Source organism: Molossus molossus, unplaced genomic scaffold, assembly GCF_014108415.1.
Source record: "Molossus molossus isolate mMolMol1 unplaced genomic scaffold, mMolMol1.p scaffold_m16_p_20, whole genome shotgun sequence".
NCBI lineage: Eukaryota > Metazoa > Chordata > Mammalia > Chiroptera > Molossidae > Molossus > Molossus molossus.
This window is the reverse complement of record NW_023425356.1, coordinates 37,604,473-37,618,441: the sequence shown is the minus strand read 5'-3', so window position 1 is coordinate 37,618,441 and position 13,969 is coordinate 37,604,473. Positions and strand designations below refer to the sequence as shown.

The following is a 13,969-nucleotide window of genomic DNA, read 5'->3' as shown; positions in this document are numbered from 1 at the left end:
GACAATGTTATAAATATCCAAATGGCCCTTGGCAGGAAAAAGGTTCTCTACCCGTGATGAGGGGAACAAGGATCAATACCAAATGCTCCCTATCACGTGGGGGTTCAGTGATGAGGTGGCCCCTGATTCTTGGGGGAGCTTGTCTTAAGGCCTTTTCATGGCATGTGTTAAGGGTTTGCTGGAGTATTATCCTAATAGCCAGGAACAGCTGTTCTCTGGTTGAAAGAAAGAACCAGAGAAAATGACTTCCATGGTAACACCAAGTATTTATGTTCATATAGGTAAAAATGTTCTGATGAATCTTAGTGGACTCTTGGAAATATTTTGGAAAAGTCGTTTCTTCTCTTGAGCTCTTTAAGGTCGGTTTCTGCCTTTTGGAGTTATTCATCACATCTCAGCTTAGGGGCAGAAGAATAGGCTGCTGCTTCTGGGCCCCCCTTCTCTCTCCTGTCCTTTCTTGAAGTGGTCCTTTCTCCCTCCTCCTGGAAATGAGGGGCCTAAGGCTTTGTGCCTGAGTTGACTTACCTGCCAGCTATCCTCTGGAGTCTTCTTTATGTGAACATCCGGACCACCTAGCACCCTTGGCCAGGTTCCAGAAGGTTCCGTTCACTTGACCAAGTATACACAATGAGGGACAAGCAGAAGACGGTCAATACAGGAGATGCAAAGGGAAAGGAGAACAGCGGAGTGTTGCCATGGGAAGTGGGATGTAAGTAAAATGCCCATTTCTAAAAATGTGGGAGCCCGACTGGTGTGCCTCAGTGGTTGAGCGTCGACCCATGCACCAAAAGATCGCTAGTTCAATTCCCAGTCACGGCACATGCCCAGGTTGTGGGCCAAATCCCCAGTAGGGGGCATGCAGGAAGCAGCCAATCAATGTTCTCTCTCATCGATGTTTCTTTTCTTTTTTATCCTCACCTGAGGACATTTTTGCATCTATCTTCAGATAGAGCAGGAGGGAGAGAGGGAGGAAGAGAGAGAGAGAAACATTGATGTGAGAGAGACACATCAATTGGTTGCCACCTGCACAATCCCAACCGGGGCCAGGGACAAACTGCAACCGAGGTATGTGCCCTTAGCAGGAACCGAACCCAGGACTCCCTGGTCCACGGGCCAGTGCTCTAACCGCTGAGCCAAACTGGCCAGGGCTCTCATCGATGTTTCTATCTCTCTCTCCCTCTCCTTTCCTCTCTCTCTAAAATCAATGAAGAAAAATAAAATAAAAATGTGGGATACCCTGGGGGCTCTGCTCTCCAGCATATACACTGTGGAGTGGTTTCAGCAGAGCTCAGAGCTGAACAAGAGCCCAGAGCCAACAGAAGAGAAGGGAGCACGGCTTGGTGGTCGGATGATTGCTCTTCCTCTGACTTTTGCTGAGTCACTTAGAAATGACATGGAACCCGGACCATGCTCCTTCCTCTGAATGACTTCCAGCCACATCTCTCCCCATCCCCCAACTGGAGGCCACTCTATTTTTACATTTCTCTTGGGAAGTAGATTCCAAAATTCCCTAAGTCTTCCCATCAAGAGAACCTCTGATTTCCAGTAAATCCAGGGTCACATATTCTGTATTTATTTGCATCAGTTTGCATAAATTAGCATTCCATAGAAGTCCTAGACTCCGAGTCAGAGGAACCCAGAGAATTCATGCAATCGGGCTCCAGCTTTCCAGCTCCTGGAAGTGGTAGAGGAAGGCTTCAGCCTGAGACAGAGACCGAGAGACAGAGACAGACAGAGAGCAGCCCTTGTAGACTTGTAGACAGGAGGTCCCCTCATCCCCTCGGCCTGCAGAACACATCCTGGGCCCACTGAGAACTCTATCAAGGGATCCTCTGTGTTCTGGGTGCTGAAGCTTTATCCTTACTGTGTTGAAGTCTAAGAGAGGGGATTGGAGTCCTGTAGCATGTGTGGGGGTTAGGTTCAGTGTGACACGAACTGGGTGAGGAGGGATCCTTAGATCTGAGTAGAAGGGTGGAAGGAGGGGGGACAGAGAGTCTCACTGGAGATGACACAGACCATGTGTTGGGGAGCCCTGGGGAAGGAAAAGGAGAGAGAGGGCAGAGGTAAAAAGGAGCAAGAGTGGTTGGGTAAGTACGGCAATTTGATGGGCAAGCATTGCATGGCTAGCTAGAATGGAGAGTGGACTTTTGTTATCTAGGAAGTTAGAGATCAAAGTTAGAGAGTGGGGGGCCAGGCGGTTCCCCAGGGGCCATTACTTTCTTTCCTTGCCACACTGGAGTTTCTTGCCGGAGTCTGGAATGTCATCCCTTGGGTCTTTCCAGGGACTGTCTAAGCCTTAGACTCTAAGATGTCACAGCCTGAAAGTACAGATGACAGATTTTAAAGTGGTTCCAGGTGAGACACAACAGGAGGATGGAACTTCGGGTTGTTTTTCCAGAAGAAGGAACAAGCCACTCTGCCCACACATGCTGCTCATTCCCCCAGGGCCAGGACGCTGCTGAGCCTAAGCGGAAGGCACTGCCTGTGGCAGAGAAGTGGGGGGAAATGGAATGGTCCCCACAGCCAGGGGAGAGAGTGGTACCCGATACTGTGCTCAGAGTTCTAAGCCATGGAGTTTATTGACAGTTGGTTGTAGGGTGGCCACTCGCCAGATATAGGCTCAGATCCCTTCTAAGGCCAGAACTCCATGGAGTCAGCCCAAGGTAGGGGTCAGGTGTGTGGGGTCCAGTGGGATTTAATCCTGGCTCCACCACGGGGGCCTTGGGTAAGTTACTTGAACTTGTCTGTACCTTGGTTTCTTCATCTGTAAAATGGGAATAATAATGCCTACTTCACAGAGTTGTAGAGAAAGAACTAAACACAATAGTCCCTCTAGCGTTCCTAGAATAGTGGCTGCCAGAGAGGAAGCACTCAGTAGATACCACTGTCATTACACACAGAGGTCCCAAATAATATGCAACGAGAAGATTGGAGAACTTGGAGAGAAGCATGGGATGGGCTCCTATTTCGTGGTTCTGTGCCCAGTGTGGCAGCTGCTCTTACCATTTCCACTCAAGTTGATGCAGCCACAGCGATAGGCTGTGTGGATGAGAGCCAGGCATGAGCTCCGGCCAACCACAGGCTGGGAAATGACACTATTAGCTGATGATGTCTCCCCCCACTCCCCCATCCCCATGCCCTCCAGGAGGGGAGTATGGAGGAAAAGAAATGGCTCCTTTCTTTGTTTGGCAGGAAGGAGCACACAGGCTGGAGGAAGGGACCCCAGCAAGAAGAACGACATAGCCTTGACCAATGTGGCTCAGTTGGTTGGGCATTCTCCCATGCACCAAAAGGTTGCAGGTTCAATTCCCACTCAGGGCACATATCCAGTTTGTGGGCTCAATCCCTGGTAGGGGGGGCGGTGCAGGAGGCAGCCAATCGATGTTTCTCTCTCACATCGATGTTTTTCTCTCACTTTTCCTTTCTCTTTCTCTCTAAAAAAAAAATCAATAAAAATATTTTTTAAAAATGAAGAAGAAAGGCATGGGACCCGCATGACTTGTTTCTACCACGCCCAATAAAGGACCCCTGAGGAGGATCTGTTAGTCTGGGATCTGTGGGCAAGGAGGGACTAAACCTCACTGTGGTGACTCTCCATGTCCTGGGCCTCCCATCAGTTAGAGCTGGCAGAGAGCTGCTGGAAGGCAGAATGTAACACCCTGGTGGCATTGTGCTTAGATGCAGGGGAATGACTGTGGGTGTTCATAACAAACTTTTATGCAACCTCTAATATGTGTAAGACCGAGGGACCCAGAAATAGTAAGTCATGGCTACTCCTCTAACGGAGGTTACAGGCTATACCAATTAAAATAATTATTTCCATCCCTTCTTGTCGATAGAGTCCTCCAAAGATGCTGTTTCTACAGCCTTGGGGACTCACATTGTTGGTCCAAGGTGACTTCCCTGACAGTACATTGATTTGCAGAGCTGAATATCTTGTGACAGAAAGTCTGAGCTGGTGAATTACAAGAGCTTCCGAGAGGCTCCTTAGCAGGCTGTTCTCCACCTTATTACTATTCAGATGCCAGAGCAATGTGCCAACACCCTGTGTTTTCTCCAGCCCCTGCTTTCCCCTCAAGATCCAGCCCCTATACTATGGGATGTCTGGGGGCCAAGCCTGGGATCCCCACGGTGGGCCCTTGCCTCTTCCTGTTTGGAGTTATCAAAGGAAACAGACTTGAACATAACCGAGTTGCTGTCTCTTGGGCCTGGCCATACAGTCGTCTTCTCGCCCTGTGTCACCACTGATTTATCCTCTGCCTGACTTCAGTCATCATGAGCCGAAATTAAATTCACCATCTCCAGATGCTCCCACATTTTAAAAACTGGCTGCTAGTTGATACTTGAGTTCAGAGAATTCTTGGACTTCAGGATCAGAAAGAAAAGACTTACTTGCTATATCTGGGGTGCAGTGAGATGGTTGAAGGGGGGTGGTTACTCCATCCACAAGCTCCCCTCCCCACCCAGCCATCCCCAAAGGCCAGGGCTAGGACAGGCCTTTCTGGGAAAGAAGCTGCCAGTATTGGTTTCACTCCTTGACCAAGAGGCTAGAAGGACTTTGCAATATTGAGGCAATGAATGTGAAACAGAAACAATGGCTTTAGTTTCAGGAAGTCAGAAATGGAAAGCAAGTGTCAACATTCTTTGAGACCCACTCTGGGCCACATTTGTGCTGCTCTAGCCGGAACTGTGTTACTTACTTGAAGTAGGACCTTGGGAAAATACCTCTCCTCTCTAGGCTTCAACTTCCTCATATGTAAAGTGCTTCTGGGATTAGTTAAGACACTTCTGGTCCTGACATGCTGTGGTTCTAGGCATCCCAGTAATCTGTCACCCAGGGGCGGAAGAGCTTGAAGATACTAGGGAGAGATGGGGAGGAGGGGACTAAGACCTTTCCAGTGGGTGTCCCTGTGAGTGTAATGAACCGAAAATGGGGAGAAAGAGAAGGGATTAAGAAAAGCAAGTGGAAAGAGGGAAGAGGGAAGAGGGGAGAGTAAAAGAGAGGGGTAGCAGGAAAGGGAAAGTATGAAAGATAGAGGTGGCCACCACAAACACCTCAGGGCCACAATGACCAGGCTTCTTTGTCAGGGTGGTGGGCGGGGTGCAAATTGTATTTTCCAAAGAGGGCCACAATAATATTGCCACCCCTACCTCTGTGCTCTTTTACAATGAGACCTTGCCATTTCCCTTTGCAAAGGTGGGACCTAGTTCCCCTCCCTTAAAATCTGGGCTGGCCTTATGACTTGCTTGTAATCAACAGAATGTACAAGAAGTTATGCTGGATGACTTCCGAGGCTCAGTCAGAAGCAACTTCCACTTGGGTATCTTGAGACACTTGCTTTGAGGGAAGCCAGTCTGACTACCTGAGACCATCATGCTGGAGAGGCCACACTCAGGCATTCCTGTTGATAATCTCAGCTGAGCCCCACCTTCTGGCCATTTCCCTCAAGGCACCAGACATGTGAATAAAGCCTTAAACTCTCCAGACCAAAGTACTGATCAACCCCATTTGATACCACAGGTAGCAGAAGAATTGCCCGGCTGAGCCCTGTCCAAATTCCTGATGTAGAAGTATCTGCGATACATAGTTGTAAAAAGGCTGTTGTTTTAAGTCACAAGCTTTTGGGGTAGTTTGTTATAAAACAAAAGGTACCGGAACAAGGTGGTATGAAAGGTTTGAAAATATAAGCCCCCTTGCTATGAAAACCCTTTAAAAAGTATAAATAAGACTTTCAAGATTTTGGAGATGTTTGAGATTTCAAAACTAATTTGGATGCCAACTTTTAATTTTCTCTATTAAGGACATTACAACAAAACTACTGTTTTCACTAGGTCACCATATTACATTTTTTAAAAGTATATTTTGTTATGAAAAAGAAAGAAAAGGCAGTATATCCCATCAGAATGACTAAAACGAAAGAGATAAGCAACATCAAATGTTGGCAAAGGTCCGGAACAACCAGAATCCTCATACATTCCTGTTGGGAGTATGAAATGACACAGCCAGCTTTGGAAAATAGCTTGGCAGTATCATCGAAAGCTGAACAGAGGCACATATTCTATTCCATTCCTAAGTATATGCCCAACAAAAGTTTATGTATATTTTTACTGAAAGATCTGTATATAAATGTTCAAAGCAGCACTCTTTCTAATAGTCCCAAACTGGAAATAACCCAAATGCCCATCAACAGCTGAATGAATAAATAAATTGTAGTATATTCACACAAAGGAATACTGTATAATGTATTAAGTTATTGCCAGATTGAATTATTGCAATCGTAATGAATTATTGCCAGAAATCTCATAAATATGATATCAAGAAAAAGAAACCATTCAAAGAGTACATGGTATGTGATTCCATTTATATAAAGTTGAAAAAGCAAGCAAAATGAACCTATGGTGTTAGACGTTAGAATAGTAGTTACCCTTGGGGGTAGTGACTGAAAGAGAATGTGAGGGGCTCCTGGGAGCGTGGTGATGCTCTAACTCTTCACCAGGTGCTAGGTACCTGGGGTCTCTTATCTTGTAAATGGCATCAACTTGTACACTTTTCTGTATGTGTGTTATACTTCAAAAGAAAATGTTAAAAAACAGAAGGCAGGGCATGATCTCAAAGCAAAGGATAGGTTCTTTTTTTTTTTTTTTTTTTAAGGATAGGGTTTTTCTTTTTAAATAAAAAAACTAATTTAGCTTTATGAAAATTTTATGAAGAATTTGCTATCTTTATTCTTATTTTTCTAATTTCTCTTGGACCAGCATAAATTACATAATGCCGGCGTCCTGGAGGCTATGACAATGTTAGTGGGAAAGATACAATATGGAGCAGAATTTGGACACTCAGAGCCAAGTGTCGTCCCTAGATAACCAAGTGGAAGCTGTTTCTGACTGAGTCTCAGAGGTCACCCAGCATAACTTCTATCACATTCTATTGGTTTCAAGTAAGTCATAAGGGCAGCCCTGATTTAAACAGGGGTGACATGGTCAGCGTCAGCTGCTGCCATGTGAACCAAGCTGGCTTTCCAAGGCAGCCACTTCTCAGCTGCTCCTTGCTGCTGCTGCACCCCGGCAGGTCACACTGTATCGTGTGCATGTGTCCATATATAGAGAGATACTTCCCGACCTTGTTAAAAAATTTTTTTTCCCTTTATCAACTTTTATAGAGAGAGGAAGGGAGAGGGAGAGAGAGACAGAAACATCAATGAGAAAGAACATTGACTGACCGCCTCCTACATGGCCCCCACTAGGGATCAGGTCCACAACCTGGGCATGTGTTCTGACTGGGAATCGAACTGGCGACCTCTTGGTGCCTGGGTCGATGCTCAACCATTGAGCCACACCGGCTGGATACTTCCCGGCCTTTTGCAGACCATGGCGCATGTAGAAAATGACAACATTGGGATGGCACATTGAGGTACAAGCAGGGGCTCCTGACAGCCAAAGCCTACTGGCCTGGTCCTCCAGGTGCCCCTGGGATGAGGTGTATCAATACTTTGGCACACCTGTGAAACAAATTGTACTTGGATAATGTGTGGGAAAACACGAGCCTCCATTACACATTTTAAGTTCTTCCAGCCGGCAAAGGGGAAGAGTCTGGGCTTCCCTTGCCCTTTTGCTCCCGGGGAGTTCAACTCTGTGTACCCCTCAGCCCTGGATCACTGGCCCTATGGTCATGTCATGGCTTCCCCTCTATTTCCAGCTTCCTTTCCCACCACACGCTCACCCCCCTTTACACCCCACTTTCTCCCCTGGGCACGCTGCCCTTGTCTGTTGTCTGTGAACATCACCCAAGCCCCTGGTCTCCCAAACCCTTCTCTTTCTCTGTCATGCCATCCCTTCTGCCAGGGGTGCTCAGTCTGTCTCTCTGCTCAGATCTGCCCTCCTCTGTGAACACTGCCCAAGGCCACCATCACACTTTGATTCGTATTATTGGGGTGTGTGGGTGAACATCTTTATGGTCCTCGATTTCCTATCTTGCCCATAGTAGGTACTCAACAATTGTTTCTCGAATGACCTCCAGGCTGCAGAAGGACCCTGCCCCTATTCTTGGTGGTCACTCATTGTGCTCTTGAGTCTGAATTCCCCGCCTCCCAGGGGACCTGTCTGGGGGGCATTCTATATTCTGCCACTCCACTGCCAAGGGCCTGGAGCCATGCAGCTTGGATGAGACACATCCTCCTTTACCCAGACCCCTCCTGTCCCCCAGGTCACACCTATGGGATCAGCATTAGGCTAACTGTGGTGTCTCAAAAGGAAAGGGAGGCTGTGACTCTGCCTCAGTACAGGCTCCCCTCATTCAACCAACCTGCAATACCCAGGCCTGGCCACAAGGGGCTCTACCCCGCGACTCTTCTCCCAGTGGAGGAGGCCGGGGTGAGAACACATCCTGCCCAGATGTACAAGGAACTGCTCAGGGGGTCTCTCCTCTGCGGGATCTCCAAGCACCGGAACCCCACAGCCCCACTGGCTGGCTTCTCTTGATATTTTACCCCTTAGCCATCTAGAAGATATTGTTTAAATCTTAACGTGTTCCTCTTTGCTTTCCCATGAGTCTCTCTTCTCGCCACCCCTTTTACTAACCAACAGTCACCCCAGGGGAAGACATCTCCACTTTTGTAATTTCCACCTGAGATACTTGCTGGGCCTAAACCACAAGCTCCTTCTCTTTCAGGATGTGGGATGGAAAATGGTCCTCTTCTATCTCTTCAGTATCTCTTGACTCTGCCTTTTTCTGTCTCCCCAATGCCACCGAGGTTCAGGGCTCCCCTTCACTGACCAGGATTAATGCAGTGGCTTTCTGGAAGATCTCTGTCTCCAGACAGCCCCCTGCCAATGAGCTCTCCACCCTGAAGCCACAGATATCATGTTCCCATTAGGTGCTGGCCTTCCGTGGCTCCCCAAAACCCAGACACTGACACAGCACTCCAGGCCCCTAGGGATCCAGGTGCCTGATTCTCCAGCCTTGTGGCTGCTTCTCCCCGTCCTCCAACCAGCAATACTGAAATACTTGCAATTGCTCAACACGCGAGGATGTTTCAAGCCTTTGTACTTTGCACATGTTTTTTTCCGTGACCTGATTTTCTCCCAACTCCTCCTCTGCACCTCCTCCACCTTTCCCTTTGCTTTCCATACTTTCTATACCTGGCGGAGCCCATTCATCCTTAAGACTGCCAATTCCTCAGTGAAGCCTTCCCTCACCCACACCTCCTTCCTTTGTCCCAGAACTCCTCCTCTAAATGGATCCTGTTCCCCAAACACGAGTCTCTGCCTGGATCTGTCGCTGGGAGTTGTGTTAATTACTCACCCCTGTGTGTTTCATCCCCCGCCTCTGGATCTCTGGATCTCTGTGAGGGACCCAGGACCAGCACATAGTAGGTGCCGTGTGAAAGCTGTTGCTCCGGGGTTGCTCTCTGCACCATCGCCTACTGCCTTGAGCAAGTCCTTTCAATGCTCTAACTCCTGTCTGTTGATCTGCAAAGTGGAGAGGTGTGAGAATCAGAAGGGCCACGTGTATTAAAAAATGTAAATTGGCCTGGCCTGTGTGGCTCAGTGGTTGAGCATGGACCCATGCACCAAGAGGTCACCGGTTCGATTACCAGTCGGGGCACATGCCCAGGTTGTGGGCCAGACCCCCAGGGGGGAATGCAGGAGGTAGCCAACCGATGTTCTCTCTCATCGATGTTTCAAAAAAAAAAAAAAAATGTAAATTGGCTAAGTGCTATGCACATGTTTTTGTTGCCTTTTTTTTTTTTTGGTTCCACATTAATGTTTACCTGCACTTGCCTGTGTGGAAATCATAAGATGAAAAGAATGTGATGTGATCTTTTTGTAATTTCCCCATCTTGAGTCCAGGGACAAGCTGGTCGAGAGTAAACCATTAATTCTGTCTCCCTGCAGCCCCTGGTTTTCTCTGAAGCTGCAGGTTAATGATTCTGAGGTTGTTTTCTTCACAGGGCCAATTCGTATCTAATCTCTGGCATGTTCCCTTCTTAAGAATAACTTGACTCACTCCAATAATTCCCCATCCTGGAGTCAGGATCTTGTTTTGCCAAAGGAAACGGGATGTGCGTAGGCCTCCGCAGTGCCCCCAGGACCTCCACTCCCTTGACCAACAGGAGTTCTAGACCCCCTCCCATGTGAGTTCTGTCACAGACTGAGAGTCCAGGCAACAAGGATGCTGGGACCTAACTCATAACCTCCTTCATGTGAAGTTTAAGGATTTGTTTTCGGAACCCTAGAAGAAGAAAGTTCTCAAAGACGTGGTGATAGAAAAACCACTCTGAGCCTAGCTTTCGAAAGGTTAATTAGCATCTGGCGGAGGACTGGGCTGCAGAGAGGCAGCCCCGTCAGGAGTGGGCCATGGAATTGCAGGCAGGTGGTCTGTTTAGGGCTGCAGTGCAGGTCATGCCAGAGGCTGGGGACAGAAGCCTGGGAGCCCGGCACAGCTCAAGGGTGGTCTGGACACGTGAGGTAAGGCCAGCTAAGGGCTCCGAGCTCACTGGTAGCTCACTGGAGTTTGCAAACCAGCTCCCCTGCAACCACACCTCTCTTTCCCCTTAATCCAGTAAGATCGGTGCTCATCTCTGTGGAGTTTTGGACGGTTTTGGTAAGAATGCTGATGTCTCAGGTTCTTGTGGTGGCTCATTCTTCTTAGACTTGTTTGCTCTGCCTCCTCCCCAAACCCAGACGGTTATGCATGAGGTGGGCAGAAGCAAAGTTTCCACTGTAGGACCATAGCAAGTTACATACCTTCTCTGAGCCTCAGGGTTCTCCTCTGTAAAATAGGGATATCATTCCTTCACTTCCTAATAACCAAACAAGGGTTCTTGTAATAACTTACCTAGAATAAATGTAAGTTAAGGAGACTTACTCAGAGTGAAAATATAGGAGAAGGCACAGGTTACGGTACCTCTGAGGCAATCATTTCATCACAACTGCCAAGGCGATTGTATCTCTAATTTCAGGGTATTAAAATGTGAAGGAAAAAAAAAAAAATGCAAGGCCCACAGACCCACTGTCTGCTTAACAGAACATTCCCAACAGCACTGAAGGCCTTGTGCTTACCAACTTGATCGCTTAACTTTCCACCCTAGAGAAAACTGTTGTGTTGGATTTTGTTTACTGTTCTATTTTTGTCTGGTTTTAGCAAGCATGTACTCTGTGCAGTATATGATTTGATCTTGTTTTCGAACTGTTCTCTAAGAGGAATTATATTCTATCCTGTGACTTGTTTTCTTAAAAAATTATGAGAAGTTTATCTATGCTCATAGCCTACTGTATTATCAATTCTGTTGTTGGAAATGTAGGCTGTTTCCAGTGTTGTACTGTTACATTATTTTTGCTAGGAACATTCTCATAACTGTCTCCTAGAACGTGGGTTTCTCCAAGGTATACACCTAAGAATGGATTGCTAAGTCTAGACGAGAAGCCCCCCCCCCCCATGCTGATTGCCAACAAATGCTGATGTACCCCTTCCCTTCCCTGAATAAGCCAAGGGGATGTGAACTCTGTTCTTACTTTGTCTATGGACCTTTGGGGGAGGGGGGGGGAAAATGTTTATAAAAAGGACAGAGAGATGGTGGAGGTGGAGCGTCCCAGGACACAGTCTGACTTGTAGCCATGGCCCCGGGGAACAAGGTCACTCTGCCCAGCAGGGGTGAGGCGGGGCTGCTCTTGACCGGACATTGGGGTCTCAGGCTACAGCACAGTTGACATCACAGAATCTACTGTGAGGTCACTACTAGACTAAGGGAGACAAATTCAGGCAGAAAGCAGCATTGTATTGATTGTATTCAGATTACCTCGATATTTATTTAAACTGCAGTAAGGAAAGATGGAATAGGCTCTCCAGGGATCCTCACCTGAGCCCCAGTCCCCTCTGCAACTTCCAGTTGCTCAAAGGTCACTGTCTTCATGATCTCAGATGTATTATCAATCATCTCCAGTCCCTGGACACTCTCTTCTGTCTCTAGAATGCCCTCCATGTTGTTCCTCCCCACGGTCTTAGCCAAACAGTCCACATCCTTACTGCGGGGTGAGGCCACTGTTTTTGTAGTAAGATTGGTCTTAATGTTCCTCAAGAAAGAGCTGATCCTGCTGAGTCTCCTGGTCGTGGAACCTGAACTACCTGTGGACAAGCTCCTCCCTGATTTGTGAGAAGTCCTCGAGTCCTTGGTGATGGGAGCGTGGCTGATGCCTTTGTGCGTGGTGACAGGCCTGCTGCCCCCTGGGCCGCTGAGACTTTTCTCCTTTTCGTCATGTCTCTGCCCGGCTAAGGACCAGCCAGGTGGTTTTTGGAGTATCTTGTAACCCCCTGGCTTGTGGCAGTTGTCAATTGCCCTGCGGTGATGGGAACTCCTGAGAGCTCTGTCCCTTCTGCTGCTGTGGGCTTCAGCCCTGGCGGGGGACACTCGTTGCTGCCTCCCGACCTGTCCACTCACACTGCCTTCCTTGGGCAAGGTTGAGATGAGAGGTTCTGCGGCACGATCGTTAGCTATTTCTCCAACAGTCTTGCTGGTGGGTTCTGCTTTTGCCATCACAACAATCATGCTGGTCTTTGGGGAGAGGCTGGTGTTGGAGGGACACTCTGAGGACTTGTTTGCAGCACCTGCCAAGGCCATTTTAATGCTCTTGGGGGACACGTTGGCAACCCCTGCAATGGCTATGCTGGTTTTGCTTCCCCCTGGATCCTTGGTGGCTGCTCCCTCTATGGCCATGCTTAGTTGTCCAGGGACAGCAGACTGGGTGATGTCCGTGCTCAGAACACCTGCTGTGGTGCCTGCTGCCACCTCTGTAGCTGACACTTTGTCAAGCTCTGTAGGTTCTGTGTTTGGGGTGGCAGTGAATATGTGAGAGTCATATTGGACACCCTGCCCCCCAGCAAAAGCTGCAGAGGTGGCCCCAGCCACCTCAGAGAGGCTTCCGGTGCTGATCTGATCCTGATATTCTTTCCCTTGGAAACTAGCCACTGCCAGGCTCTTCCTGGCCTCTTCCTTCGAAATAGGCACGCACGTCACGTTCCTGGCAGGAGTGGTAGAAATATTGTTCTTGTCCACTGGTGGTCGCAGGAGGTGAATGAGGTTTTCCCAGCAGGTAAATAGGTCTTCCATATCCTCTGGAGGGGGACACAGCTGCAGGTAGCAGGAGCGGCCAGTGCTGAACTTCAGGCACAGCTGTTGCTTCTCATGGTCATGGATGGAGATCTGCACAAACTTCAAGGGAAGGAGCCTCGTGAGCTCCAAGGTCTTTGCAGCCGTACGTCTTTTTCCCTTGGTGACTTTGCCGCGCCCGGCATGCTCTTCCAGGCCGGTGGCCGGGCGGGCCAGCAGCATGACATCTGGTCGTGGAAGAGTGGGGCTGGTGGATGCGATGCCCATGGTCACCATGCGGATATGGTTGTGCACGTCAATCACTTCTCCTCTTTTCGTGATCTGAATAAAGTCACTCTCAAACACTGATGCGTGCTTGAAGATGCTGTATTCTCCCTTGTCCAGCTGTCGCTGCAGTTTGCCCGCACTGGAGCCGCTCTGGGGCGTGTAATATGGGAACAGACACTCCCTGTTCATGACTTTGTTTATCACAAGCAGGGCTGGCAAGACCGGTCCCTGGGTCTTCTGTTTCTTGGCCTCGTTGGCAGAAGAGGGAGCAGGAATGCTCCTGTGTCACACAGATGGCTCTACAGAGGTTTCTCAACCCCACCCCAGCCCACAGGGACCCCAGAGGCAGGGGTGGGGATGGAGCACAAATGATTACCGTGGCGAGGCTGGAAGGCGCCTGGACCCCAGACTGAACCTCTTCAAGGATGTAGAGATGTCGAGTGGGCTTCGCTCCGCCGCACTTCACCTCCACCTCTGATTTTTATTTCCCCAAGAGGCTGTGAACCCCACTCTCTCAACCTATACTCCCTGTGTGGCCACCTTTATACTCCACTGCCCTTTGTGATCTGCCACTGTCACAGACCCCTTTGTCCTCA

At 48.7% G+C, this 13,969-nt stretch overlaps 1 protein-coding gene across 1 annotated transcript; it reads right to left on the bottom strand.

Moving 5' to 3' along the window:
• Positions 1-1,645: 1,645 nt before the first annotated feature.
• On the bottom strand, positions 1,646-13,562 carry FAM71A (family with sequence similarity 71 member A). Its single transcript, XM_036271992.1, has 2 exons — positions 11,859-13,562; positions 1,646-1,702 (listed from the first exon to the last, which is right to left on the bottom strand). Exons 1-2 carry the CDS (start codon positions 13,560-13,562, stop codon positions 1,646-1,648), a joined length of 1,761 nt encoding a protein of 586 aa, XP_036127885.1.
• Positions 13,563-13,969: the final 407 nt, after the last annotated feature.

Excerpts from the sequence above, each read along its gene's own strand:
- FAM71A (XM_036271992.1), bottom strand. The coding sequence starts at position 13,562 with ATGAACAGGGAGTGTCTGTTCCCATATTACACGCCCCAGAGCGGCTCC. Across the intron at positions 1,703-11,858 it reads CAGAGGGGACTGGGGCTCAG|GCTGAAGCCTTCCTCTACCA; the intron begins GTGAGGATCCCT and ends TCTCTGTCTCAG.